General features: G+C 48.5%; 1 protein-coding gene across 3 annotated transcripts in view; it reads right to left on the bottom strand.

Moving 5' to 3' along the window:
- Positions 1-15,354: 15,354 nt before the first annotated feature.
- Positions 15,355-24,314, bottom strand: part of ERC1 (ELKS/RAB6-interacting/CAST family member 1) — a 549,895-nt gene continuing 540,935 nt past the window's right edge. For all 3 annotated transcript variants that reach the window (XM_080810688.1, XM_080810687.1, XM_080810689.1), the window contains one exon: positions 15,355-15,976. In XM_080810688.1, coding sequence (XP_080666814.1) covers positions 15,839-15,976 — 138 coding nt within the window. In that variant the 3' untranslated portion in view covers positions 15,355-15,838. The remainder of the gene's footprint in view (positions 15,977-24,314) is intronic.

The following is a 24,314-nucleotide window of genomic DNA, read 5'->3' as shown; positions in this document are numbered from 1 at the left end:
CGAGTCACATCTTCCAGGTCCAGCCCCGTTGTGACCCGTGTCAGAACTTCTTCCTTTTGAAGGCAGAGTAAGATGCCACTGATGACTGTTTAGTTTTACGTGTTCACCCGTTGCCAGCCACGTGCATTGCTTCTGAAGCCTTCCGGCTATTGTGTCTAATGCTGCCACGAACACGAGGCTACACACGTCTCCTCGAGACCCTGCCTTCCATTCTCTGGGGGCTGCACCCTGGAGAGGGGCTGTGGGATCATACAGTTGTTCTCTGCTTAACCTTTTTTTTTTCTTCTTCTTTTTCTTTTTTAAAGATTTTATTTATTTATTTGACAGAGAGAGAGAGAGAGAGAGGGATCACAAGTAGGCAGGCAGAGAGAGAGGCAAAAGCAGGCTCCCTGCAGAGCAGAGAGCCCGATGTGGGGCTCGATCCCAGGACCCTGAGATCACGACCTGAGCGGAAGGCAGAGGCTTAACCCACTGAGCCACCCAGGCGCCCCTCTGCTTAACCTTTTGAGGAAACACCATGCCATTTGAACCACACACCAGCCTTTGTGAGAGCCCCAGGGGCTACCTCCAGAGAAGACGAGGGGGACCTGTGGAAGGTGGAGGGAAGGAGCCCAGGCTGAGGGCCAGGCGGGCCTGGGGCTCCGTCCATCTGGTCACAGCCAGGCTGTGTGACTCCACGTCAGCGGCCTCCTGCACTGAGCCTGTTTCCTTTCCATTCATTTATGGAACACATTTTTCCTGAACACCTAGAATGCTCCGGCCACTCTTCAAGCATAAGGATACATGGATGACAAAACAGATGTGGGCCGTGTTCGCGTTCGACATCTGTCTGAAACGTGGGCAACGATCCCAGCCACATAGGAGAGGGCTGGCTTGGGGTCTGACTCATCAGAAGCACTTAATAAAGGGTTCTTTCCTTCCCTTGAACTCGGCAGCCAGATGATCAAGGATACTATATGTTCTCATATAAATAACCTCCTGCAGAGCTATTCATAAAAATAACTCTTTTAATTCTCTTTTTTTTTTTAATTCACAGAGGGCCACTGTGAAAATAACAGCGCACCCAAGGGATGGGTGGTGTGGACTGAGAGCAGTGTGCGCGAAGGGGAGGCCGAGGGGTGGGGGGCTGGGTCGGGTCAGCAGGCCGCGGCTGGGGTGGGAGGCCTCCGGGGCACTGTGGGGAGCTGGCCGGGCCCAGGTTTGCCCTGGTAACGAAAGTTACCCACAGTCAACAGTGACTGACGCAAACCTGGAAACAAACACGTATCAGCAGACCTCAAAAGGCATCCCAGGAAAAGCTGGGGAGAGGCAGGGAGCCTAAGTGATGGAGTTTCTCCACCAACCCGGCCCTGCCACCAGCAGCAGGGATCCTGTGTCCTGGAGACGCAGGGCACATTCCTTCCCAGGCTTGCTGGGACCTTGAACCCATCTGCGGTCCACACCTGCAGAGGGGGACCCCCAGCCTGCAGACCAGCGCGCTTTCCAGCCCCTGTCGTTGCCTGATTCGGTGGCTCCGTGTGGAAGAAGAGAAGACTTGTTTTGTTTTGTTTTGATTTTTGTAGTGGGATCTTTTTAGGCAAAGGGAGAAAATGGAAGAGAAAGAAAAGAACAGCTCCTGGGAAAGGCTAGGCAGGTTTGGGAAGGAGAAGCTGTCCTGCTGGGGTGGCTTAGGGGCAGGTGTGGGTGAGGAGGGCAGAGGGACCACAGGCCTGGGTCTTCTTGGGTCGTGGCTACTCCCAGCTGTCAAGGGCAAGTGTGACCAGTCACCACGGCCTGCATGAGCCACTCCAGACCCTGACTTCTCAGGCGAGGCTCAAGCACACACCTTTCCGCTCTTCGTTGCTCACTCATCTCTCTCAGGAGGGAGAAATCAAAGAACTCCAGGAGGAAGTAATTACATTTAATAGAAGCCCTGGTTTGCAGACACAGATATCCAGGCAAGAATATTTAATCGCTATTTACAGAGACACCTACAAACACATGTATATGGGAAATTGTTCCAAGGGGATTAGATCAAGTCCGCCAGACCCACCCCCACACTTCAGCTCTTTAAAGGTTGCAGGGATTCTGGGCAAAGGCCCTCTGTGCTCCCAGGAGATTACACGGAGGAGATTTGGAAGAATGCTGGGGCCGGTCCCAAGCTGTGCTGATGATTTAAAAAAAAAAATGCATTTTATTTTATTATTATACTAACCTCTAACCCAAAGTGGGGCTCAAACTCGCAACGCTGAGAATCACGAGTTTTGTGCTCTGTCAACCCAGCCAGCCCGGCACCTGCTGATCTTTAACACTTTACAATAAAATCAATACAAGACAGGTGGGTCTCGGGGCACCTGGGTGGCTCAGTCTTCGAGCATCTGCCTTCAGCTCAGGTCATGATCTTGGGGTCCTGGGGTCGAGTCCCGCATCAGGATCCCTGCTCAGTGGGGAGTCTGCTTCTCCCTCTGCCTGTTGCTCCCCTGGTCGTGCTTGCCCTCTCCCTCCCTCTCTCTCTCGATCTGTGTCAAATAAATAAATAAAATCTTAAAAAAAAGACAGGTGGGTCTTCTGAAGCCATTCAGCCCGAGAAGTCTAACTGGCCTGAAAAAGACCAGCATGGTCCTGTGTCTGCTAACCGAGGCTGCCTCCCTCCCTCCTGGCCCCCTTGTTGTCTGTGGGTCCTCACTGGCCCCCTCAGGTCTGAGAGCCCACCAGGGCCAGCTCCGGGATGGAGGGCTTCTGTCAGGTGTGGCACAGGATGGCTCCTATCCCAGGGGCCACAGGGCTCTGTAAAGACGGGCTCTCATCCTTGGCCAGCTTGCGTTGGAGAGTGGAGGTGAGACTTCAAGTTCAATGAAACAAAGTCCCAAGAGACTCCAGTCCACTCTAGTGGTGCCAAAATGTCTTTAGGAGGTGAAACAGATGGAGGACAGGAGCCGGGCTGAGCGTTACTGAAGGGCGCGAGTCTGGCAGAGCCGTTTTAGGAAGACTTCTTGGAGCCAAACTTGGGTGGGAGGTTAAGAGTGGTTCCCTCTGGTTTGGAAAAGCTCCTCTGCTTGGTCCCCACCCCTCTGATCCTGTCCTTGCCGGGCAGTCAAAGTGCTTGCTGTTGATTCGTATCTTTGTTCTGATTCCCTAACTGGATTTAGAACTCTTTGTCTTGAGGCCAGAGTCCTTGTTCCTAGTTAAGAGGCCACTAATCTTTGGAGGAGGGAGGCTCCCTCGGGTTGAATGAAGACAAGCCTGGTGGGGGAACAGCTGGGACGGTCCTCTCCTGCTCATCTCTCAAATGCTACTCATTGGGCAATCCGGGCCAGTTCTGAGACTGGCAGGAGTTCGGGCTCCCCGGCCTTGCCAGGAGTCCTTCGGATATAAAGTCAGAAACAAAGATTCAGTATTCTGAAGGCCTTACCTGGGCTCCTGCCCCATCCTCCGTGCTCAGCTGGGCTGGGCGGCTGAATCCCAGGGCGGCCGCCCCCTCCACCATCCGTAGGTTGGATGCCTTGGCTTCCTCCCACCCGCTGTCTTCCTCTACTTGATTCCTTTCGGATTAGCTCAGCGTAGCTTTACCCTAAAGACTGTCCGAGTTGGCAGGAGTCACACACTGGGCTGTTTGGCTTTTAATAAAGTTTATGATTTAAATCTTGTGCTCTTAACACCTTCTTTGCAAGCCTCAGAGGGAAACAGAAATGCTGAGCTTGTTTACTTAGTCCCTCCCTAACATGGAGACCCTCACACTTGGCCAAAGCCTGTGTATACATGTGTGTGAGTGTGTGTGAGTGTGCATTCACACGGAGTTTGGGCGTATGGCTGTGTGTATGCACACACTCAGAGGGACAGGAGGAACCTTTAGAAAGACTGGCCGCATTTCAGTCCCTGGCAAGTTCCCAAGACATCCACTGAGCCCTTCAGCATGAGGATTTTCCTGTGAAGGGCTCCTACCTGCCCTCGTTCCCGCGCAGGGAAAACCCACGAAGAGGTTAGCATGGGGGGAATAGGGAAAGCCCTGGGAAGCCCCTCAAACAGGATCCTGAGCCTCCAAAGTTAAACCCCAGCTGCTTCCCTCCCAGCATGTGAGCACCGCCCCCGCCCCCCCCAACCACCCCAGCTGCAATCCCGGTGACCTGCTGCTCTGTGGCTTGGCCTGGAAACAAGAAACTGGGCCGAGGAGGCAGCAGACGGGACTCCTCATGACATCAGGTAGCCCGGGCACAGGCTTGTTGGGACTCGTCCTGCCCGAGGGGGAAGCTGGGCTCATGACAGACACCTGTGTGAGTATTTCAGGGACAATACGTTTCCAGTGATATGGGCTAACAGTGGGCAGCTGTGGAAAAGAGAAGCCCAGAATCCAGAGCTGGAGGGCAGCCCACAAGGGAGCACCTCAGTCTGGACCACTTGGTGAGCCCTACAGCGTGGGCTGCGGGCCCGAGGGGAACCCAGGAGGGAGGCAGCCGCGCTTCCTGCCCTTGGGGAGATGAAGGGGCCGTGGAGTCGAAGGGCAGGGAATGCAGGGCCCAGGGTGCGCTCATGGGTGGGGTCGAACGGGGACACTTCGGGCGTCTTCCGCAGGTCCCAGTGCACGCAGGAGAGCTCAGAGGTCCTGGAACCGGGCTTTGCTCGCGCGGCGGCCTTGCCTCCTCGACGTGACGTTCTGGCCAAAGAATCCAACGGCGGGCTCCAGTCTCCCTGGGTCTCTTTTGTCACAGTGACTAACAGGCAGGCCAGACAAAGCTCGCATTCAGGAGCCCATCCCCGCAGGAGGATAGCACGGCCCCAGCTGATGAGGCAGGCACATTGGCATCTGGGGTTTTTTCCTCCTAAAGCAGAAGCAATATGATTGTTGGCATTGGACTCCCCTGGGGGAGGGCACGGCAGCCTCAGCCGGGACCAGGCGCCCAGAAGACAGGCCCAGAGCTGTCCCATGTGCTTTCTCGAGTTCACGCAGGGCCGGCAGGGAGCCTGGGATGGGGGTGGAGGGGAGAGGTGGGCGAGATTCCCCTACGTAAGACTCCCGGTTCCGCGGTTCCGGGCCTTAGCGTTCCCATCTGTAGGATTTCAGACAGGGGAAATAGCACTGGTAGGCCCCGGTCAGAGTGAGATGGACTTTCAGGCAGGTGATGGTCTCCTCGGCAAGTCTTTAGGCAAAATAATACGTGGATTTACTCTGAGGCCACGGGGATGATTCTATCCTGCAGATGGTGGGTGCGATCCAGGAAGGGTTTCCCAGGCCAAGGATGGCTCATCTGCGCTGATTAGTGCCACAAACAGCTGCAGGGGCCCCCGGGTCCTTCCCATGCATCAGCTCCCCTAGCTTCACTGTACAGCTGTGAAGTGGGCACTGTTCTTTATTTTTATTTTTTAAAGATTTATTTATTTATTCGAGAGTGAAAGACAGTGGTGGGGGAGGCAGAGGGAGAGAGAGAATCTCAAGCAGACGCCTTACTGAGCTTGGAGCCTGACACAGGGATTGATCTCATGACCCTGAGACCATGACCTGAGCCCAAACCAAGAGTCAGATGCTCAACCCACTGAGCCACCCGGGCGCCCCTAGGCACTATTATTTCTATTTTAAAAATGAAAAAACTGAAGGTCAGAGGGGCCAGGTGAGTTCTCCAAGGCCACACACCTAATAAGCAGTGAAGAGAAGATGAGAACCTGGGTCTTCCTTCATCTCAGGGCCAGGGTTCCCACGCACCAACCGTGTTGCTTTTGTTCTCCGCCCAGTAAGCGGGATAAACATCCTGCCCCCCACAGCCCCGTGGGCCCCACAGCGGCTGTGTAGGCCAGGAGCCGGTGTGGCCTGGATTCAGCCGCCCTGAGACGGCACAGCCCCCGCGGGACAGGTGTCCTTTGGGCAGCTAGTGCCACGGGGATGGCCAGCGATGAGCCCCACGGATGAGGAGGGCCGACCGGCTTCTTGGCTTTTCTTTTTCCCTGGGGTCAGCTGACTCCTCAAAGCTGTGGGATCGTCTGATCATCAATGCCCATGATAACGATCAAAGGAAAGCTGGATACAAAAACCTCCAGCCACCCCCTCTCCCTGGAACTGTGCGTTTCCAGGGTCGCCGTGCATGTCCCCTTTGCTGACCAGTTACCCCTGCTGCCAGGGGAGGGGCAGCCATGGCTGCAGGCCTCACACGGACGTTCTCGGGGCTGGGCTTTGTTCCAGCACATCTCTGCCACACACACACACCCACATGCACACACCCACATGCACACACCCACATGCACACACATGCAAACGGCGAGGAGTCCGGGATGCCGCCCCAGTCAATTGCGCACGCCATTGCAAGGTAAGATTGAAAACAGGCTCCCTCCAATGACTCATTTCCAACACTCCTTAAGGATAAAATCATAATATAAAAAATTCGAGCCCAAGACGATCCAACTGGACCCACGACTTGCGTGTGCATTCCGCCGGGGGCCCGAGGTGGCTTCTGGGCATGGAAACCCTGCATTTGATGGACGTTTTGTCCTCACACGCCCTCTTGGATGAACACGGGTCAAGGTCTTCACCCTAGGGAGCCAGGCTGAAGTGCTGGGCCTGGGGGGTGGGGGGGTGGGGGTGGGTGCTGAGCCTGAAGGAGAGAGAGAGACCAGAAGGAGCGCTCATGATGTGAGGGAGGGATGCAGGCCAGCTGGCTGTCCTGTGGCTGGAAACAAGGCCGGGACCAGTGCACATTGCTCTGTGAGCGCCGCCTGTGGCGGAGGCTTCACTTCTCCCCGCAGGGCCTGGCAAGGGAAGGGCTCGGTGACAGGGAGGGCTGCCACCGCATCACCAGGGTTTCAGACCTCATTCCTCTCTCACCCAGGGCCTGGCGGAGAGAGCCTACTCCCGGATGACTCATCCCCACCCCAACCCCACCGTGGGTGGACAATGGGGCACAGGATTTCCCTCTTCCCTTGAACCCCCCACTGCCCCTGGGCAGGCCTGGGTGCCTCCCGCCCTGCAGGGGTCACACAGAGCCACCTGCCTGGCCATGAGCTCTGGCGGGGCTGGGAGCTGGTGAAAGGACCTGCCCAGAGAGAGACCCGCACACAGACCGACCCGGGTTTAACCCGAAGCCCATCACTTCCCGGCCTTGTAACGTTGGGTGTTGGGAGACTTCCCTCCAGGGCTCCAGCCACCACCTGCTCCTCGCCACCTCCAACAGCCCCCACAGTCACTAGGCCTGGACGCTTTCCAGACTGGGCACACACAGGTGCTTTTCTTTTTCTTTCTTTTTACTGACCAGCCTCTTACGCTGGCTGTAGTTATGGTCACTGGTGGTGGTGTGGCTAAGGTTCCCCCAGGCTGGCCTTCCTTTCCAGAGCATTAGAGACCTTTCACAGTATGAGCCCATCCAACCTCCTTTTAAGGTATGATTGTGGCCACCATGTCTTCTCCTCTATGGTCTTTTTTCTTTTTTAAGGATTTTATTTATTTAGTTGAGAGAGAAAGAGAGAGAGATCATGAGCAGGGAGGGGGGACAAGTGGGGAGGGGCAGAGGGAGAAGCAGATTCCCTGCTGAGCAGGAAGGGGGATTCAGGGCTCAATCCCAGGACCCTGGGATCACGATGGCAGCAGAAGGGAGACACCTAATGGACTGAGCCACCCAGGCGCCCCATTCTGCTACATGGTCTTAAGCCAAGCAGTATTTGATCTTGACATTAGACTGCTTGCTATCCCAGAATACCCTGCGTCCTTTCCCACCTCCCTGTATTTACTCAGACCCTCTTTTCTGCCTCCCTCATCCTTGAACTCCTCTGCTGGCAAAATTCAGCTTACCTTTCAAGGTCAAACTTGAAGGTCTGTGAAGAGCATGGCCTGCTCTTCTGTGTTCCCACATTTTACGGGATTCCTTTCTGCTACTGGTCTGAGCTCCCCAAGAGAGCACACAGTAGTGGGTTAAAGAGCACAGGCCATGCAGCCAGAGCTGGAGCCGGGTTGAACCTTGAACCCCATGTCTGAGCTGCAGGACCTGGGGAAGGTTGTCTCGCTGCCCCATGCCTCATCTGTAAAATGGGCACAGCAGCACCCGCCTCACAGGATGGCTACGAAGATGAAGTGAGAGAAAGCTGGTGAAGTGAGGACACCTAATGCTGGCTCCTGGGAGACATGCCCCAGGCTCTTAATTGGCATGACCGGTGCCCAGAACACAGCAGAACATGACTCCTGAACGGAGGGCTCTGGCGGCCATCTGTGAAGGCAGATGACTTGGCTCCTGGGGGAAAAGGTCCCTGTGCAGTGACTGGGGAGCATGATCAAAGGGCGTGAGGACATTTTCATTGGGGACATTTCAAACATACAGGGTAATAATGGGATTACGAGCTGCGGGCATCCGATCTCCAGCTTTGGCAGACACTGATCCACTGCCCATGCTTCTGTACGGGTGACCCGCTCCTCGCCAACGCCCCGACCCACATGCTGGATGGGCCTTAAGCAAACTGCAGGTGCAAAAAGAGCAATTTTATGTTTTACACTCTCAAAGGAGCTTTTAAAAAGGAAACACATAATCATTTATGATTCCTCATGGCTTATGGCTTTGTGACTTATGGCTTAGATGAAGGCGGCTTTATTTTCAAGGGGAAGGTCTAAGAGAGGCTGGGGGGTCAGGGAGCAGCCAAAGGCTCTGGGCTGGGAGTCCAGGGCTCTTTGCAGGACATCTGGGAAAGCTCGTGGATCTCAAACACTCCCTCACTCCAGACTCTAACTAGGTTTTTTCTTTTTTGTTTTGAGAGCGCGTGCACGCACACACACACACAAGGCAGGGGCTGGGGAGGGGCAGAGGGAGGGAGAGGGAGACTCTTGGGCAGGCTCCACATCCAGCACAGAGCCTGACGTGGGGGCTTGATCTCAACCACCCTGAGATCACCACCTGAGCCAAAATCCAGAGTCTGGCGCTTAACCGACTGAGCCCCCCAGTGCCAAAAGTTTGACTAGTTCTTTTTTTTTTTTTTTTTTTAAAGATTTTATTTATTTTATTTGACAGAGAGAGAGATCACAAGTAGGCAGAGAAGCAGGCAGAGAGAAGGGGGAAGCAGGCTCCCCGCTGAGCAGAGAGTCTGATGCGGGGCTTGATCCCAGGACTCTGAGATCATGACCTGAGCCGAAGGCAGAGGCTTAACCCACTGAGCCACCCAGGCGCCCCCAGTCTGACTAGTTCTTAATCATCTTTGAGCCAGTCCGAGATATTCCACCTCAAAAAATCTAATAGTAGCAGTCTTTTCCTCATTCAAAGGAAAAAAACAAGTTAATGGATGGAATTCTCAATTGCAAGTTCTCCTCTCCTATTTTCCTTGAAACTTATGGTCTCTGCGTCCATTTGTCTGCAACGGAGTGGTGGTAGACTGCAGAGTGAATAAATAAATAGTGAAATAAGATTAATGGAAAACGCTGGAAACAGCTGAGCAGTGTAATCTGACAGCTTTCTGCAGACACATCTGCTTGTGGTTGTGATCTTGTATTTTTCAGTATGAGACATGTTCCACAAGTGAAATCTCTCCTGCTTCATGACGACATGATGAGCAACATCAGGTTCCGAGTCCTGTAAGTGGCGTGGTGTCCCAGGTGTTCCTCCACCTGGCGGGACGTCTCAGCAGCTGTTCCAGCTGGAGGGAGCAGGGCCAGAGCCCAGGTGCGGGGAGAACCTGCCAGGAGGGGCGATGGTTGACTCTCCCATCTAATTCCCAAGAGCCAGGGCACAGCGGGCAGGAATTTCCAAGGAAGGGGGGCAGAGTGAGGCAAGCGGGTCGATCCCCTCTGAGGGTAGATGGATAAATGGAGCTAAGCAGAAAACTAGTTCTTGTACAAGAAGTCCGCCCTGCCTCCCACCCCAGAATACTTTCTTATTGAGCATAAGGCCCAAGACAAATACCCACACTGGGGGATTTTCCAGCACAGGTTCTCTGGTTCCTTTATTCTTGGGGTTTGCACTTTCTGTTGGCTGCTACAGCTCTCGCACCTCTGAGCTAACATGTCACGCACACCCCAGTGAAGACTGAGTCCAAGTCCTGAGTGAACTCCCCCTCCACCAGGCCCTGGCTGCTCCCCCCGCCTCAAGCTCCAGAAACACAGTTCAACGCGAAATGGGGAAACTGGCTCCGGGTCTAGAGTGTAAGGAAGGAGAAAGGGAGGTGGAAATTGACTTTGAAGAGCAATTACGGGGCTGCCAAACCGGAGTTCAGGTGGGGACCTAAAGCAGACCGACTCTTCTGCTTTAGGCCTGTCAGGGCCCAGCCAGCCTCGGCTCCTCCATCCCTGCCTTCACCCTGCTGGGCACAGCTGGTTCCTGGCTCACCTACCATGGCGTTCATCTCTTTCACCTCTTGGAGGCCATTGGCTTCTCCCTGCTTTTCTGGCATTTGAGGACTCGTCTCACTTGGCTTCTCAGACTGGATGAGACTCAAAGAAAGACACAGCACACGATTTTTAAATAACTTTATAATTTCCCGATGGATTTAGTTTGTGAATAAAAAAGAAAAAAAATGGACAAAGTGTTTACAATAATTATCAAGGCAAAGTTGACTATAACACAATTTCTTTGTAATGTCATTATCCTGTCAGTAACACGACTCCGGCCGTCTCACTCTCTCTCACACACACACACATGCACACACATACAGTTGAAGGCAGCAGGTGCATTTGCATCACAGACACCATCATTGCGGCTGCTACTGTCACAAGGAACTCAAGCTAAAAGGAGTCCGCGCCCAGGGCCCCCAGTGCCTCTCACTCAAGTGCTGCACTTGTCTTCAGGGGCAGAGGGGGGCAGATCCCAGGCAGACGTCGGGTCTCCACCCTGGACAGCCCGGTGTGCTCCACAGGACCCCGGGCCAGTGGGCTAGTCCCGCGTGGGCAGGCTGGCCGGTGCAGGCGTGGTGTGGCGCTCAGTTGGGTCTGGCTGCATCAGAGCACAAATGCAATACTGGTGTGGTGTGGAGAGAAGGGCCAGGCTTGGAGCGCTTGTGCTGGCCCAGGGGGTAGTTCACCCCAGGATTCGCAGGGATCCCATTCTTGGCTGACCATGGCATCTCCGGAGCGAAAGGAGACAGCCTGGGCATGGGCGATGTGGGGTCTAAAAAGCTTCAAGGGCAAGACTCTGGGGCCTGAAGCCAGAAGGAACTGAGATCTGAGTACAATTCGTCGGCCTGGATTGCGGGCTCCAGGCTGGCCCGGGCTGGGCCCATGCTGGCTGGGTCCCTGGCTGACATAGCACCAAGTGGGCAGGAGAGCGGGTCTGTGGCCCGAACGGGGCTGCCGCCGGCTGCGCGGCTGCAGGGCCAAGCCCGGGTTACCACACAGTATTAGGCACACGGAGCTGGGACCAAGTGGGTCTGAGGGTGGTTATGGGGTCTCAAACTTTGAAACGTCTACCCAGAGGTCCTGAGGATGTAAAGGAGACCACCGGCATCAGTGGGACTCTCTGAGCCCCGGATTCCAACTCAGTAGCTCTCTCACTCAGGCAGTCGCCAACCTGGAGGGTGGCCACTGGTGTTTTCTAAAGGACTAGACCAGCTGCCACCTCGGCCAGCTTGGGAGGAAGGGGGGAGGAGTTCGGCTGCCCCATAGCTTGAATTCCTTTATTAACATGATATCGTTTTGCATTTCTTAAAACACAGCTCTTTAACTTTTCAGTTCTACAAACTACTTTTTAATATCTTAATAATCTCAACAATGGACACAATGTAACTGCCCCAATGCTCTGAACCACACAGACAATATCGACAAGCAGAGAAACAAAAAAGAGGAGGTGGGATGGGACAAAAACCGCTCCCTCCAAATCAATCCCTAAACCACCTTTCCCCCAAGAGAGTCAGGAGGAGAAACACCTACAAGAGGGTCACAGCACTCGCCAAACACATTGGGAAAAAAATCAGGAGACACTTGGTTACAGTTTTGACACTAAAAAGTCTGGAAACAGTTTTTGCTTAAAAAGAGTAAGTAAAGACAGCCATTTTGTTCAGAAGGATTTCCCTGTAATGTGTGTTGGGTTTTTTCTTGCCCAGACATTCCCTTAGTCCGCGTGGGGGGGAAACTCCAGGTTCTTTTTAAAACATTTCTTTGACCAGTTCAAGTCGCTGTCCTGAGAAGCCCAGGGACCGGCAGTGATGGATGGGTTGGCCTGGCAGGCTTGGCAAAGGTCAGTGGGCTCTGCTGCATCTACTCTGCCCTCATCTGCTTTCCCACAGCTCTGGACTCTTGCAGGTGGGACGTGAGGCTGGGGAGGCAGACATGAGTTACTGATATTATGGACACGGCCCACTGGGACTCAGGAAGGGCGGTGGGAAGGTCACATTCGATGTGGCACCACACTCTCGATGTGCTCTTTCCTCAGAACCCCTGAGGGTAGCCAGGGGGCCTGTGTGTCATGACTGGGGTCAAAGGGGAGGGCAGGATGGTTCTGGGATCAGCAGAACTCTCTAGCAGCAAATCCAAATGCCAATCCTGAACATCATGGGGAGGGATTAGCTCAGCAGTTGACTAAAACTTGATGATGACTTCCTCTTCTTCTCTGAGGAGTGGGTGAGCCAACGAGCTCCTCGTGGAAAATCAAACAGACTGTTATTGACAAAAGGTACTAAGTCACACTGCCACTATTGACCCTGAAGGCAGTCTTGGGTCCCATCTGCTTTACTAGTATTTCTAAAGATCAAGTGTAAGGAAGACAGAGAAGCACTTAGCTCTTCGTTAGACTATAAGGTACCAGGTTACAGGTTAGAGCTGAGATGGATGTGGGGATTCCCATTCATATTCCTTAATATATTAAAGCCCATTTAAAATCTTTTCCATTTCAAATGGTATCCAAGTCTTTGTAAATCTCAATTCAGATACTTCATCAAGAACTCAGTGAGTACCTGGGATAGAGGTATATGAAAAGATGAGAAAAATCACATTGTATTTTTCAGTCATGAGCCCCATGTTCAATTCCACCCTCTCTTCTTCCTGTCCCCTTTTACAATGACCTTGATTTGGGGTACAGATCTTCAGGTGCTAAGGGGCAACTAGACTTGCCAATAGAGTGGACGAATTTGGTGAATATAACAGGCAACCTGCAGTAAGTGTTCAGACTATAGACCTTTCCCAGCAGCTGAGTGACCTTGTGAAGCCATGAACACTAGAAGAGTGTCATGCATTGATAAGTCTGTGTGTGACGGGCATTGTGCATTTAGTAAAAGGTGGCTCGATGAATGATCTCAACTCAATTAAGATACTCTAATTGCTAGACACTGTAGTAATTTTGCCCTTGTCATGTAAAATCTGGTCATGTTCGCTATTAAATTTTAGCCAGAACCTACTTTCATCTAGAAACCAGAAGTCCCCAGAACCATTTGAGGTACTAGGATGGCCACCCAAGAGGAATCAAGGAGATTCACAGAAACCAGATGGATGATGGAAATTTTTCTTCTCAGAAGCACTTGTCCAGAGGACTTCCCAAGGGAAGCAACAGGAAGGGTTGAAAACAAAAGAGGAAGAAAGGAGGTACGGTGAGAGTCACGAACACAGTGGACAAGTGTGGCAGGTCCTGTATTTGAGAGCAGAAACAGAATGAGTAAGACCCGGTGAGACCTGCTTGCTTCACAGATCTAGAGAACAGCAGCTGGGGCTGGGGCCACCTCTCCGGGCATGGCCTCTGCTCCTGCCTGCGCTGCTCTGCGGGAGTCCTGCCAAGGGTGTCCTCATCCCTCAGTTCTCTGTGTTATTGTAGATAAAGTGAGATTCTAATACTCCAGGCCTAAAATACAGGGGGCCTTCTATAGGATTTATGGGCAGTGCATGGAATTGTGGTGACTGACCACAAACGACCACCACTAACCATTTAACCCCTCCATCTCCCACCTTCCCACTTCTGGCCAGCTGGGCTATCAGGAAGCATCTCAGTAAGAAGGTTTTGAGCAGAGTCCATTTAAACCTTCGATAGGAAACATTCTACAGCTGTCTCACAGGGAGCCTGTTTGACAGCAGGGAATCAGGGCAGCTGAGATATGACCATATAAGTTAATGGGACAGTCAAGGGCTACCGGTGGGAAGATACTGGACTGACAGCCGTGGTGACTTTCCAGGCAGTGTCAGATTCTTGGGGTGAGTAACCGGGGAGGGGAAAAGAGGGAAATGCAAGACAAAAACATTTAGCCCAGCAACTCTTATCAGAAGATGTGAGTGTCTGGTGGGAGTCTGGCCGGAGAGGTGGTCAAAGGGCTAGATTGGGGTTAAGTGGGCTCTTTCTTGCTGCCTGATTGTTTATGACTGCCATTGTCTGGGCTTGGGAAGAACGCCCTTCAAAATGCCAATACCTTCAACCAGATTTGCAACTTTGGGGTCCATTTTCTGATCTGCGACATGGAGCTGGCCAAGTGCCACATGGTGTGTGCGGATGTGTTAAGGTAACACTATCCACTGTAGCCCCCCTAAACACTACACTCTTGCGGGGTAACAGCAACAACAATCCTGAACCACCCACCCAATAAGATCCTGAAGGCAAGTAAATGACTTGGCCCCCTGCCTCCCAAACTCACTCACTCCATTATAATGAGAAATGAGAAAGGCTCATTTGTGAAAGATTCCTCTGGAAAAGATAACCTCTACTAAGACAGAAGGAGCGGGGAGGCTATGCCTTTGAGCGCTCTGACTCAAGCAGGTATGTCTCATAAAGTCCTTCTCATTTCTCCCTCACTGAAAAGAGACTTTTGTCAAGGATGGGTACCCAACAGTGACTTGCACACAGTAGGCATTTCATAAATATTCTCTGAATGAAAGAGTAGAGGAAGGAATGTGTGAGGGATGAGAAACATTCATTTGTGCCAGAAGGAGGTTCCAGACAATGCTCGAGGCTATGGTTCTGGGCGTGCACATCAAGGGTAAAGGTAAAAGGGAGGAAGGTAGGTCATGAACTTCAGCAAACACTGGGCTGCAAGAGTGTGGAACATGGGTGGTGGGATGGCAGAAACATTCTTTTGGGGCTCAGGAGCCTAGAATGCCAATGAAAGATGTTTAGGAGAAACCAGCCCGGGCCTAGGGAGCCATCATCTTCCACAGAAGCAGAGCTGTAGGTGGTGAAGGCAGGCCCTCACGTCACCTCTTTCAGATCCAGATATGTGATCTGACAACCTAAGTATAATAAGGTCAAAGGTCTAAAGCCAGAGGGACCCGGGGGAGAACTGTCTGCACCATCCTCTTGTTAACTGGTTGAGAAGAGCAAGGATGAGTGAGACAGACAGGGCTGGGTAGAGACTCCCAACTCGGGGTATTAGTGTTCACGAAGCCATCATGAGGCCTGCTCGCAGCTCCCCTGCATAAAACATCACACGTGAAAGAAAGTAGAAGAGAAGAGTCAGTTTCTCTTTGTCCCTGTTCTCTCTTTTCCCCTCTCTTTTTTTCAGTTTTTTTTTTTTTTTAACCGTTTTAGGAGAAAGCACCTGTTGTGATATTAGAACACTCAGCTCTCTAATCCACTGGGAAGTTTCTTTCAATATGTTGAACTCCAGGGAGATTCCTGTTTAGTTCTCATGTCAAGGACAGAAGGAAAAAGGGCTCTCCACTCCATGTCCCTCTGTAAGGGCAGAACCACCAGCTTCCAGAGTTCTCCACTGCTGATGACGGGATGGCAGTTCTTCATGGAAACCTGGCCGCTTACCCACCCTGGACATCAGGAGGATTAGTGTAGAGACAATACCCAAGGTAGAAAAGCAGAGGTCAGATGCCAGCTGTAGAGAGGCTGGTGGAATCACACTTGAAGGACCAACCAAGATAGGACAGAGTTTGTAGTGTTTGTTGGGTGCCAGGAAGTTTCTGGGTGCCCATTCCTTACAGCTCCTCTTTCTCGGCTCCCAGGTTTACTCTAGCAGCGCTGCCGGGCTGGCTGCTCCCCATGAAGCAAGGTCAGGACGACTCTTCCAACGCGTTGACCACCTGCTCCAGGATGTCGGGGCAGTGATCTGCTATCTGCTGGAGAATGGCATTGGCAAACTCCTGAAGCTCTGCATTGTCCCGTTCACCTTTCTCTAGCTCATTCTGAAGCTGAAAGGGAGAGGAAAGTTGGATTTCAGATAAAATAAAGTGATGCTGTTTGCACTGGGTTAACAGTTACTGTTCACGAATAAGGAAATACATTTCCAACAACATGGGTGAACCCGGAGGGCATTACGTGAAGGGAAATAAACCAGAAAGACAAATACTGCATAGTATCACTTCCAAGTGGAATCCGAAGAGCGGGGAAGAGTCACACTCACAGAAACACAAAGCACAGTGGTAGCTACTGAGGTCTGGAGGAGTGGGGGAAATGGGCAGAGACTGGCAAAAGGGTACAAACTTTCAGTTATAACCTGAATAAGGTCTGAGGATCTAATGTATAATATGATTACAGTTGATTAAATTGTACTGTATAATTAAACATGCTAAGAGAGGGGAGCCTGGGTGGCTCAGTTGGTTGAGTATCTGACTCTTGGTTTCGGCTCAGGTCATGATGTCAGAGTCATGGGATTGAGTCCCGCATTGGGCTCCGCACCACTGAGCACAGAGCCTACTTGGGGTTCTCTCTCTCCCTCTCCCTCTGCCCCTCCCCCATCTAAAAAATAAATTAATATGCTAAGGAAGTTAAACTGCAATGTTCTTATAAGGAAAAAAAAAGGAGTGATGTGAGATGATAGATGCATTACCTCGAGTGTGGGAATCTTCACCAACATGTATCAAATCATGTTATACATTTATTATGTCAGTTTTATTTGTCAATTAAACCTTAATAAAGCTGAAAATGAAAAAAGAAATAACCAAAAAAAGGACTGGCACTTTCTATGGGAAGTCTTCCTGCATCAGAGTTCCCAACCAGGAAAGGGTGTAAGTTAATATCGACTGTTTGCTCATGAAGGGGTGACTAGTCCAAGTCCCAAAGGCTTGGTAAGCCAGCACCAGCGCTCTCATGCCAGGGGGGAACGTTCTCTCTAGTGTGTCACAGTATCATACCCATACCCAGCACAGGGACAGGGCACACGCGTGATCTCAGATCAGATCTTAATCTTGCATAATGGTCCTTTATCCAGGGGAAACTTGTATTTAAAAGACCTTCCCCGTTTGCTATAAACCACTTTTATTCAGTATGTCAGACGACCTGCTAATTTAGGCCTCTAATTTAGCTAAAGCGATTACTCGGAGCAACACATAAGATAGTCCTCTGTTTAGGAGTAAGTATAATTCTAACTTCCTATTGTTTCAAACGCTCTCTTGGACATTCCTTCAAGCATTAAGCCAGCATTTATCGAGGGCCTCCTGTGTGCTAGGTGCTGAAAGATGAATGCATTTGGTTCTTGCTCTGAGATCCATGCAGGTTAATGGAGGAGACAAACATATACACAGATAATTAATTACCGCAAGCAAGGCCCGTACGCGTGCTACAGGGGAAGATGTGAGAATGACTGCTGCATCCTGGAGGGGTCTGAGAAGATGCTACTACAGGCAGTATGTGATGTGGAGCCTGAGAGCGGAATAGGAGTCTGTAGGGAGATCAAACAAGAGGCTTTCAAGCAGATGAAAGAAATGCAGATGTGAAAGCTACGAAGAGGCTAGAAGGGGCTTGGCACAGACCTCAGGAAGACGGAATCTTTCAGTGTGGCTGGAGCGTAAGGTAAGGGCACTGCATAAATAGTGACAGGCAATGAAGCTGAAGAGGCAGACCAGGGCCAGCCTGTGGATGGAAAGCTAAGGAGTTCAGATTTAATCTGGTTAAAAAACAAACAAAAAAGGAAGTCTAAGAGCTTTTAAACAGTGCAGTGACATGATCAGCTTCATGTTCTCAAAAGAGAACCGGGAAGATAAAAACACGTTAGAGTGGAAGGAAGAAGAATCAGTCAAGGGAGGTTACTGTGGCAAGCCCAGAGGCTCTGGGGCAGGGCCAGGGGACACGGAGGGCAACAGATGGGCATGAGACTTCCCAAACGTGGGACTGATGGGAGGTGAAGTTCAATGAGAGGGGAGGGAGGATCATTCTGATAGCTCTAGCTGGGGACATTAAATAAGACTGAAAATACAGGAGACAGAGAAGGTTTTTAGGAAAGCAGAGAGATTAAAAATTGAGTTGCAAATGTATTAAGGATGCAGGTTCTGGTTAGGCCCTTTGGGTCTCAATGTCAGCCGGCACGGTTTTCTCATTTATAAAATGGGGCAATAACATTCATAGGGTTGTTTTAAGGATTTAGTGGGATATCCATATAAAGTGCAGTACAATGCCTGACACAGAAAATGTCTGACAAATGTTAGATGTTGTTATAATTATTGCTAAGTTGGTTAAGATTACCTTGACAGAGCATGTTGATTAAAGAGCACACAGAACCAAGTTTTAACTGCACCGCTGACAGAATCTATGTGCCCTGAGCCAAGAACGAGCATGCTGCTGCTTCAAATATATCAAAGAGCTGGGAACAGATTTTGCTATCTTCTTTCTGTTAAGTGTTGACTAAAACACCAGGACACGCAAGGATCTGATTGAGACTACACTAAGTCTTGACCCATCTCAAGGTCTGGCTGTGTCATGTGAATGCAAATCTCTGAAACAGGGAAAACCAAAGAAAGCAGGTGCCTTCTCAATCTAGCTGCACAGATGACAACTCGGAAAGACTGCTAGGTGAGGACGTGACGACTCTCAAATCTCTCTCTCTTTTTTTTAAAGATTTTATTTATTTATTTGACAGAGATCACAAGTAGACAGAGAGGCAGGCAGAGAGAGAGGGGGAAGAAGGCTCCCCGCTGAGCAGAAAGCCTGATGCAGGGCTTGATCCCAGCACCCCGGGAACATGACCTGAGCCAAAGGCAGAGGCTTCAACCCACTGAGCCACCCAGGCGCCCCGACTCTCAAATCTCTTGAACGGAACCAAAGTCAACCACGCAAAGTAATGGAGGAGGCTGTATGGCTGTTCTGCCTCAGTTTCCCATCTCAGTTCTTCCCAGGAATACCCCAGACATCTTTGGTTTATATTCAGAGCCAGGTGTCTGCACTCACTCTCTACAAGTCACACGTTTATTTCCTGTGAAATACTTTCCATTCCCATTTGGCTTCTGTTTGTTAAGTAGATAATCATGAAGTTTCTAATGGGTACATTTTAATTTATTATTTTTTCAGGGTTTTTTTCTCTAATTTAAAAAGTACTACAGGGGTGCCTGGGTGGCTCAGTGGGTTAAAGCCTCTGCCTTTGGCTCAGGTCATGATCCCAGCGTCCTGGGATTGAGCCCCACATCGGGCTCTCTGCTCAGCAGGGAGCCTGCTCCCGCCCTGCCTCTGCCTGCCTCTCTGACTACTTGTGATTTCTGTCAAATAAATAAATAAAATCTTAAAAAAAAAAGTACTATACAAACATTGTAGAAAATCTGGAAAACAAAAGCACCAGGAAAAAAAAGAACGACAATATTAGTATCAAGAGATAACCACTGCTACATATTTTGTTGTATATCCTTTGAGACATTGTTTTATTATATATACAGGTAATTTTAGAAACAAAATGGCAATGACAGTATATATAGATTATGTGTGAACTGACTTTGTTTTCACCTAAAAATATACCATAAACACATTCTGAAACCAAATCCCAAAGGCTCTTTCAGAGCCTGGTAATTAATTCTAAATTTATCCATATATATAACAGGAGCTAAGAAAATATTTGAAAGGAAGAAAAATGATGTGTGGACTGGCTTATCAGATTATAAAACATACTGCAAAAAGCCACTAATTAGAAGAGTATTGTACTGATAAAATTAGATCACTGGGATTTAGAATATGAGCAGGAGTAATTTGAAGTCAATGAATTGTATTAGGTCAACTGGGCCTTGTTGTGGTTAGATTCCTGTTCAAACCCTATATAAGCATAAATTTAAAATTACCTAAAGATCTAAATTTAAAAATTATGTTGTAAAGACATAGTCTTCTCATGCACATACAAAACATTCTCCAGGACAGAAAATATGCAAGGCCTTAAAACGAACCTTAATAAATTTAAGACTGAAATCACATCAAGCATGTATTCCAACTACAATGGTATGAAACTAGAAATCAGTTACAAAAAGAAAATAGAAATTCACAAATATTTGGAGATTAAACAACATGTGACTGAAAAATTGGTGGGTCCAGAAAGAAACCAAAAGAGAGATCAAAAAAATACCTTGGGCTGGGGTGCCTGGGTGGCTCAGTGGGTTAATAAGCCTCTGTCTTCGGCTCAGGTCATGATCTCAGGGTCCTGGGATCGAGCCCCGCATCGGGCTCTCCACTCAGCAGAGAGCCTGCTTCCCCACCCTCTCTCTGCCTGCCTCTCTGCCTACTTGTGGTCTCTGTCTGGCAAATAAATAAATAAAATTTATTAAAAAATACCTTGGGGCAAATAAAAATGGAAATACAATTTACCAAATATATGGGATATAGTAAAAGCATTTTTTAAAAAAAAGATCTGTTTATTTGGGAGAGGGGGAAGAGTGGCAGAGGGAGAGAGAGAGAATCTCAAGCAGACTCCCCACTGAGCATGGAGCCCAACGCAGGGTTCAGTCTCACAACCCTGAGATCACGACCTGAGCCAAAGTCAAGAGTTGGACAGTTAAGCTACTGAGCCACCCAGGCACCCCTAACAGCAGTCCTTAAGAGGGAAACTCATAGATACTTACAGTAAGAAGCAAGAAAGATCTCAACCTAACCTTATACCTCAAGGAACTAGAAAAAGCCCAAAGTTAGTAGAAGGAACAAAATAACAAAGATGAAAGTGGAAATAAATGAAATAGAGACTATAAAAAGACAACAGACAAGAATAATGAAACTACAAGCTGGTGTTTTGAAAAGATAAAAGATAAACAAAAGAGACAAGCCTTTTAGCTTAACTTACCAAGAAAAAAAGGAAGAGAACTCAAATAAAATCAGAAGTGAAAGAAGAGATGTTAACTTATACCACAGAAATACAAAGAATCAAAAAAGACTACCATAAAAAGTTATATGCCAAATCAGACAGCCTAGTAGAAATGGATAAATTCTTAGAAAAACACAACCTACCAAAACTGCATCATGAAGAAACAAAAAAATCTGAACCGACTCTTAGCAAGGGAACGGAATCATTAATCATTAATCAACCTTTCAAAAAACAAAAGTCCAAGACCGGATGACGTCTGTGGTGAATTCTACCAAACATTTAAAGAAGAATGAATACCAATCCTTCTCAAACTCTTCCAAAAAGCAGAAGAGGAGGAATACTCCCGACTCATTTTATACGACTGGCATTGCTTGCTCTGATACCAAAACTAGGAAAGGACACCACAAAGAAAGAAAATGGCAGGCCAATATCCCTGATAAACACAGATGCAAAGATCCTCAATGAAATACGAACAAGCTGAATTTATTTTTTATTTTTATTTTTTTAAAGATTTTATTTATTTATTTGACAGACAGATCACAAGTAGGCAGAGAGGCAGGCAGAGAGAGAAGGGAGGAAGCAGGCTCCCTGCTGAGCAGAGAGCCCAATGCGGGGCTTGATCCCAGGACCCTGGGATCATGACCTGAGCTGAAGGCAGCGGCTTTAACCCACTGAGCCACCCAGGTGCCCCAACAACCTGAATTTAATACTTCATTAAAAGGATCATACACCGGGGCGCCTGGGTGGCTCAGTGGGTTAAAGCCACTGTCTTCAGCTCAGGTCATGATCCCAGGGTCCTGGGATCAAGCCCCGGATCTGATCCGGGTCTCTGCTCAGCAGGGAGCCTGCTTCCTCCTCTCTGTCTGCCTCTCTGCCTACTTGTGATCTCTGTCAAGTAAATAAATAAAATCTTAAAAAAAAAAAAAAAGGATCCTACACCATGATCAAGTGGGATTTATTCCAAGGATGCAAGGATACTTCAACATCTATAAATCAAAAATATGATACACCATAGTAGCAAAATGAAGAATAAAAATCATATGATCACCTCAACAGATGTAGAAAAAGCATCTGACAAAATTCAACATCCATTTATGATAACAACCCTCAACAAAGACGGTACAAAGTGAATATACCTCAACATAAAATAAAGGGAGAAAAGACAAAAGGACAAGTATTGGTATCAATGTATTATGAAAGTGGTACTACAGTCTAATAACAGAGAAATGGGTGGAGGATATGAACAAAAAACTCACTGAAGAAATGCAAATGGTGAATAAGCACATAAAAATGCTCTTTCATTTGTAATTAAAGAAATACAGATTAAATAAGGTAGGGTTTTGTTCCCCCATCACACTGGCAAAAGTTTCTGAAAGACTGTTATCAGGGGAAGTGGGTAGTCTTACACTACTGTGGGAATATAGTGAGCTATCTGGTCTCATCAACCAAATTTAAACGCAAATAGCCTTTGACCAAATACTTCTACTTTTAGGAGATCGGAATTATTAAAAGTGGAATATTTCTATAAATATACCAGTAAGAAATTCAGGAATGTATACACAAGTTTGTTTGCCAAGACAATTTGCAAGAACAAAAATTTATTAACAATCTCAGCATCAAACAAGAGGTGAGAGAGATCGGTATGTTTGGAGATCGATCTGTCTAAAGTATATGTAAAGAGAAATCCAAAACTATTAAGAATAGTTAGTTTGAATGGATGGAAGGACTTCCAATTTTACTCTATTACTTTTTTTATTTTTAAACTGAAATACAGTTGACACACACTATTACATTAGTTGCAGGTATACAGTGTGGTGATTTAATAGACCTGTATGTTAGGCTAAGCTCACCACACGTGTAGCTCCTGTCTGTCACCACACAACACTGTCACAATACCATTGACTATATTCTCTATGCTGTACCTTTTATCCTCATGGCTTATTCATTCCATAATTGGAAGCCTGTATTTCCTGCTTCCCTTCATCCATTTTGCCTGGCTGCCTTCCCTTCTCCTCTGGCAACCACCAGCTCATTGTCTGTGTTTATGGGTCTATTCATGTTTTTTTGTTTGTTGTTTAGATTCCACACGTAAGTGAAATCATTTGTCTTTCTCTGTCTGACTTACTTCACTTTGCATAATACCCTCTAGATCTTTCCATGTTGTTGCAAGTGGCAAGATCTCATTCCTTTTTCATAGCTGTGTACTATTCCACTGTAGATATGTATGTGTGTAGATACATCTGTCTGTTTCTCTCATGTATCACATCTTCTTTATCAATTCCTCTACTGACAGTCACCTGGGTTGCTTCCATAATTTGGCAAGTGTGAATAATGTTGCAATAAACATAAGGGTACATACATCTTTTCTGATTAGTGTTTTTATTTTCCTTGGGTAAAAGGCCAGTAGTGGAATTACTGGATCATATGGTATTTCTACTTTTAATTTTTTGAGGAACTTCCAGTACTGTTTTACATTCCCGCCAAGACTGCTCAAGGGTTTCCCTTTCCCCACATCCTCACCAACACTTGTTACTTCCTGTCATTTTTTTTAAATTAAATTTTTTATTTATTTTCAGCGTAACAGTATTCATTGTTTTTTCACCACACCCAGTGCTCCATGCAATCTGTGCCCTCCCTAATACCCACCACCTGGTTCCCCCACCCTCCCACTCCCGCCCCTTCAAAACCCTCAGGTTGTTTTTCAGAGTCCATTGTCTCTCATGGTTCACCTCCCCTTCCAATTTCCCTCAACTCCCTTCTCCTCTCCATCTACCCTTGTCCTCCATATTATTTGTTATGCTCCACCAATAAGTGAAACCATATGATACTTGACTCTCTGTTTGACTTATTTCACTCAGCATAATCTCTTCCAGTCCTGTCCATGTTGCTACAAAAGTTGGGTATTCGTCCTTTCTGATGGAGGCATAATACTCCATAGTGTATATGGACCACATCTTCCTTATCCATTCATCCGTTGAAGGGCATCTTGGTTCTTTCCACAGTTTGGCGACCGTGGCCATTGCTGCTATAAACATTGGGGTACAGATGGCCCTTCTTTTCACTACATCCTGTCATTTTTATTCTAGCCATTCTGACAGGTGTGAGGTGAACTCATCATGTCATCATCATTTTGATTTGCATTTTTCTAATGATCAGTGATGCTGAGCATCTTTTCATGTGTCTGTTGGCCATCTGTATGTCTTCTTTGGAAAAATATCTGCTCAAGTCCTCCACCCATTTTTAATTGGATTATTTGGAGGGTTTTTTGGTGTTGAGTGGTGTAAGTTCTTTATATATTTTGAATATTAACCTCTTACTGGATGTATGGGTTGCAAATATTTTCTCCCACTTAGTAGGTTACCTTTTTGTTTTATTGATGGGTTCCTTCACTGTGCAAAAGCTTTTTATTGTGGTATAATCCTGATAGTTTATTTTTGCTTTTGTTTCCCTTGCCCGAGGAGACAAATCTAGAAAAATGTGGTCAA

This window comes from Martes martes (genome assembly GCF_963455335.1).
Source record: "Martes martes genome assembly, chromosome: 8".
NCBI classification, from domain to species: domain Eukaryota; kingdom Metazoa; phylum Chordata; class Mammalia; order Carnivora; family Mustelidae; genus Martes; species Martes martes.
This window is presented reverse-complemented; position numbering and strand designations above follow the sequence as displayed.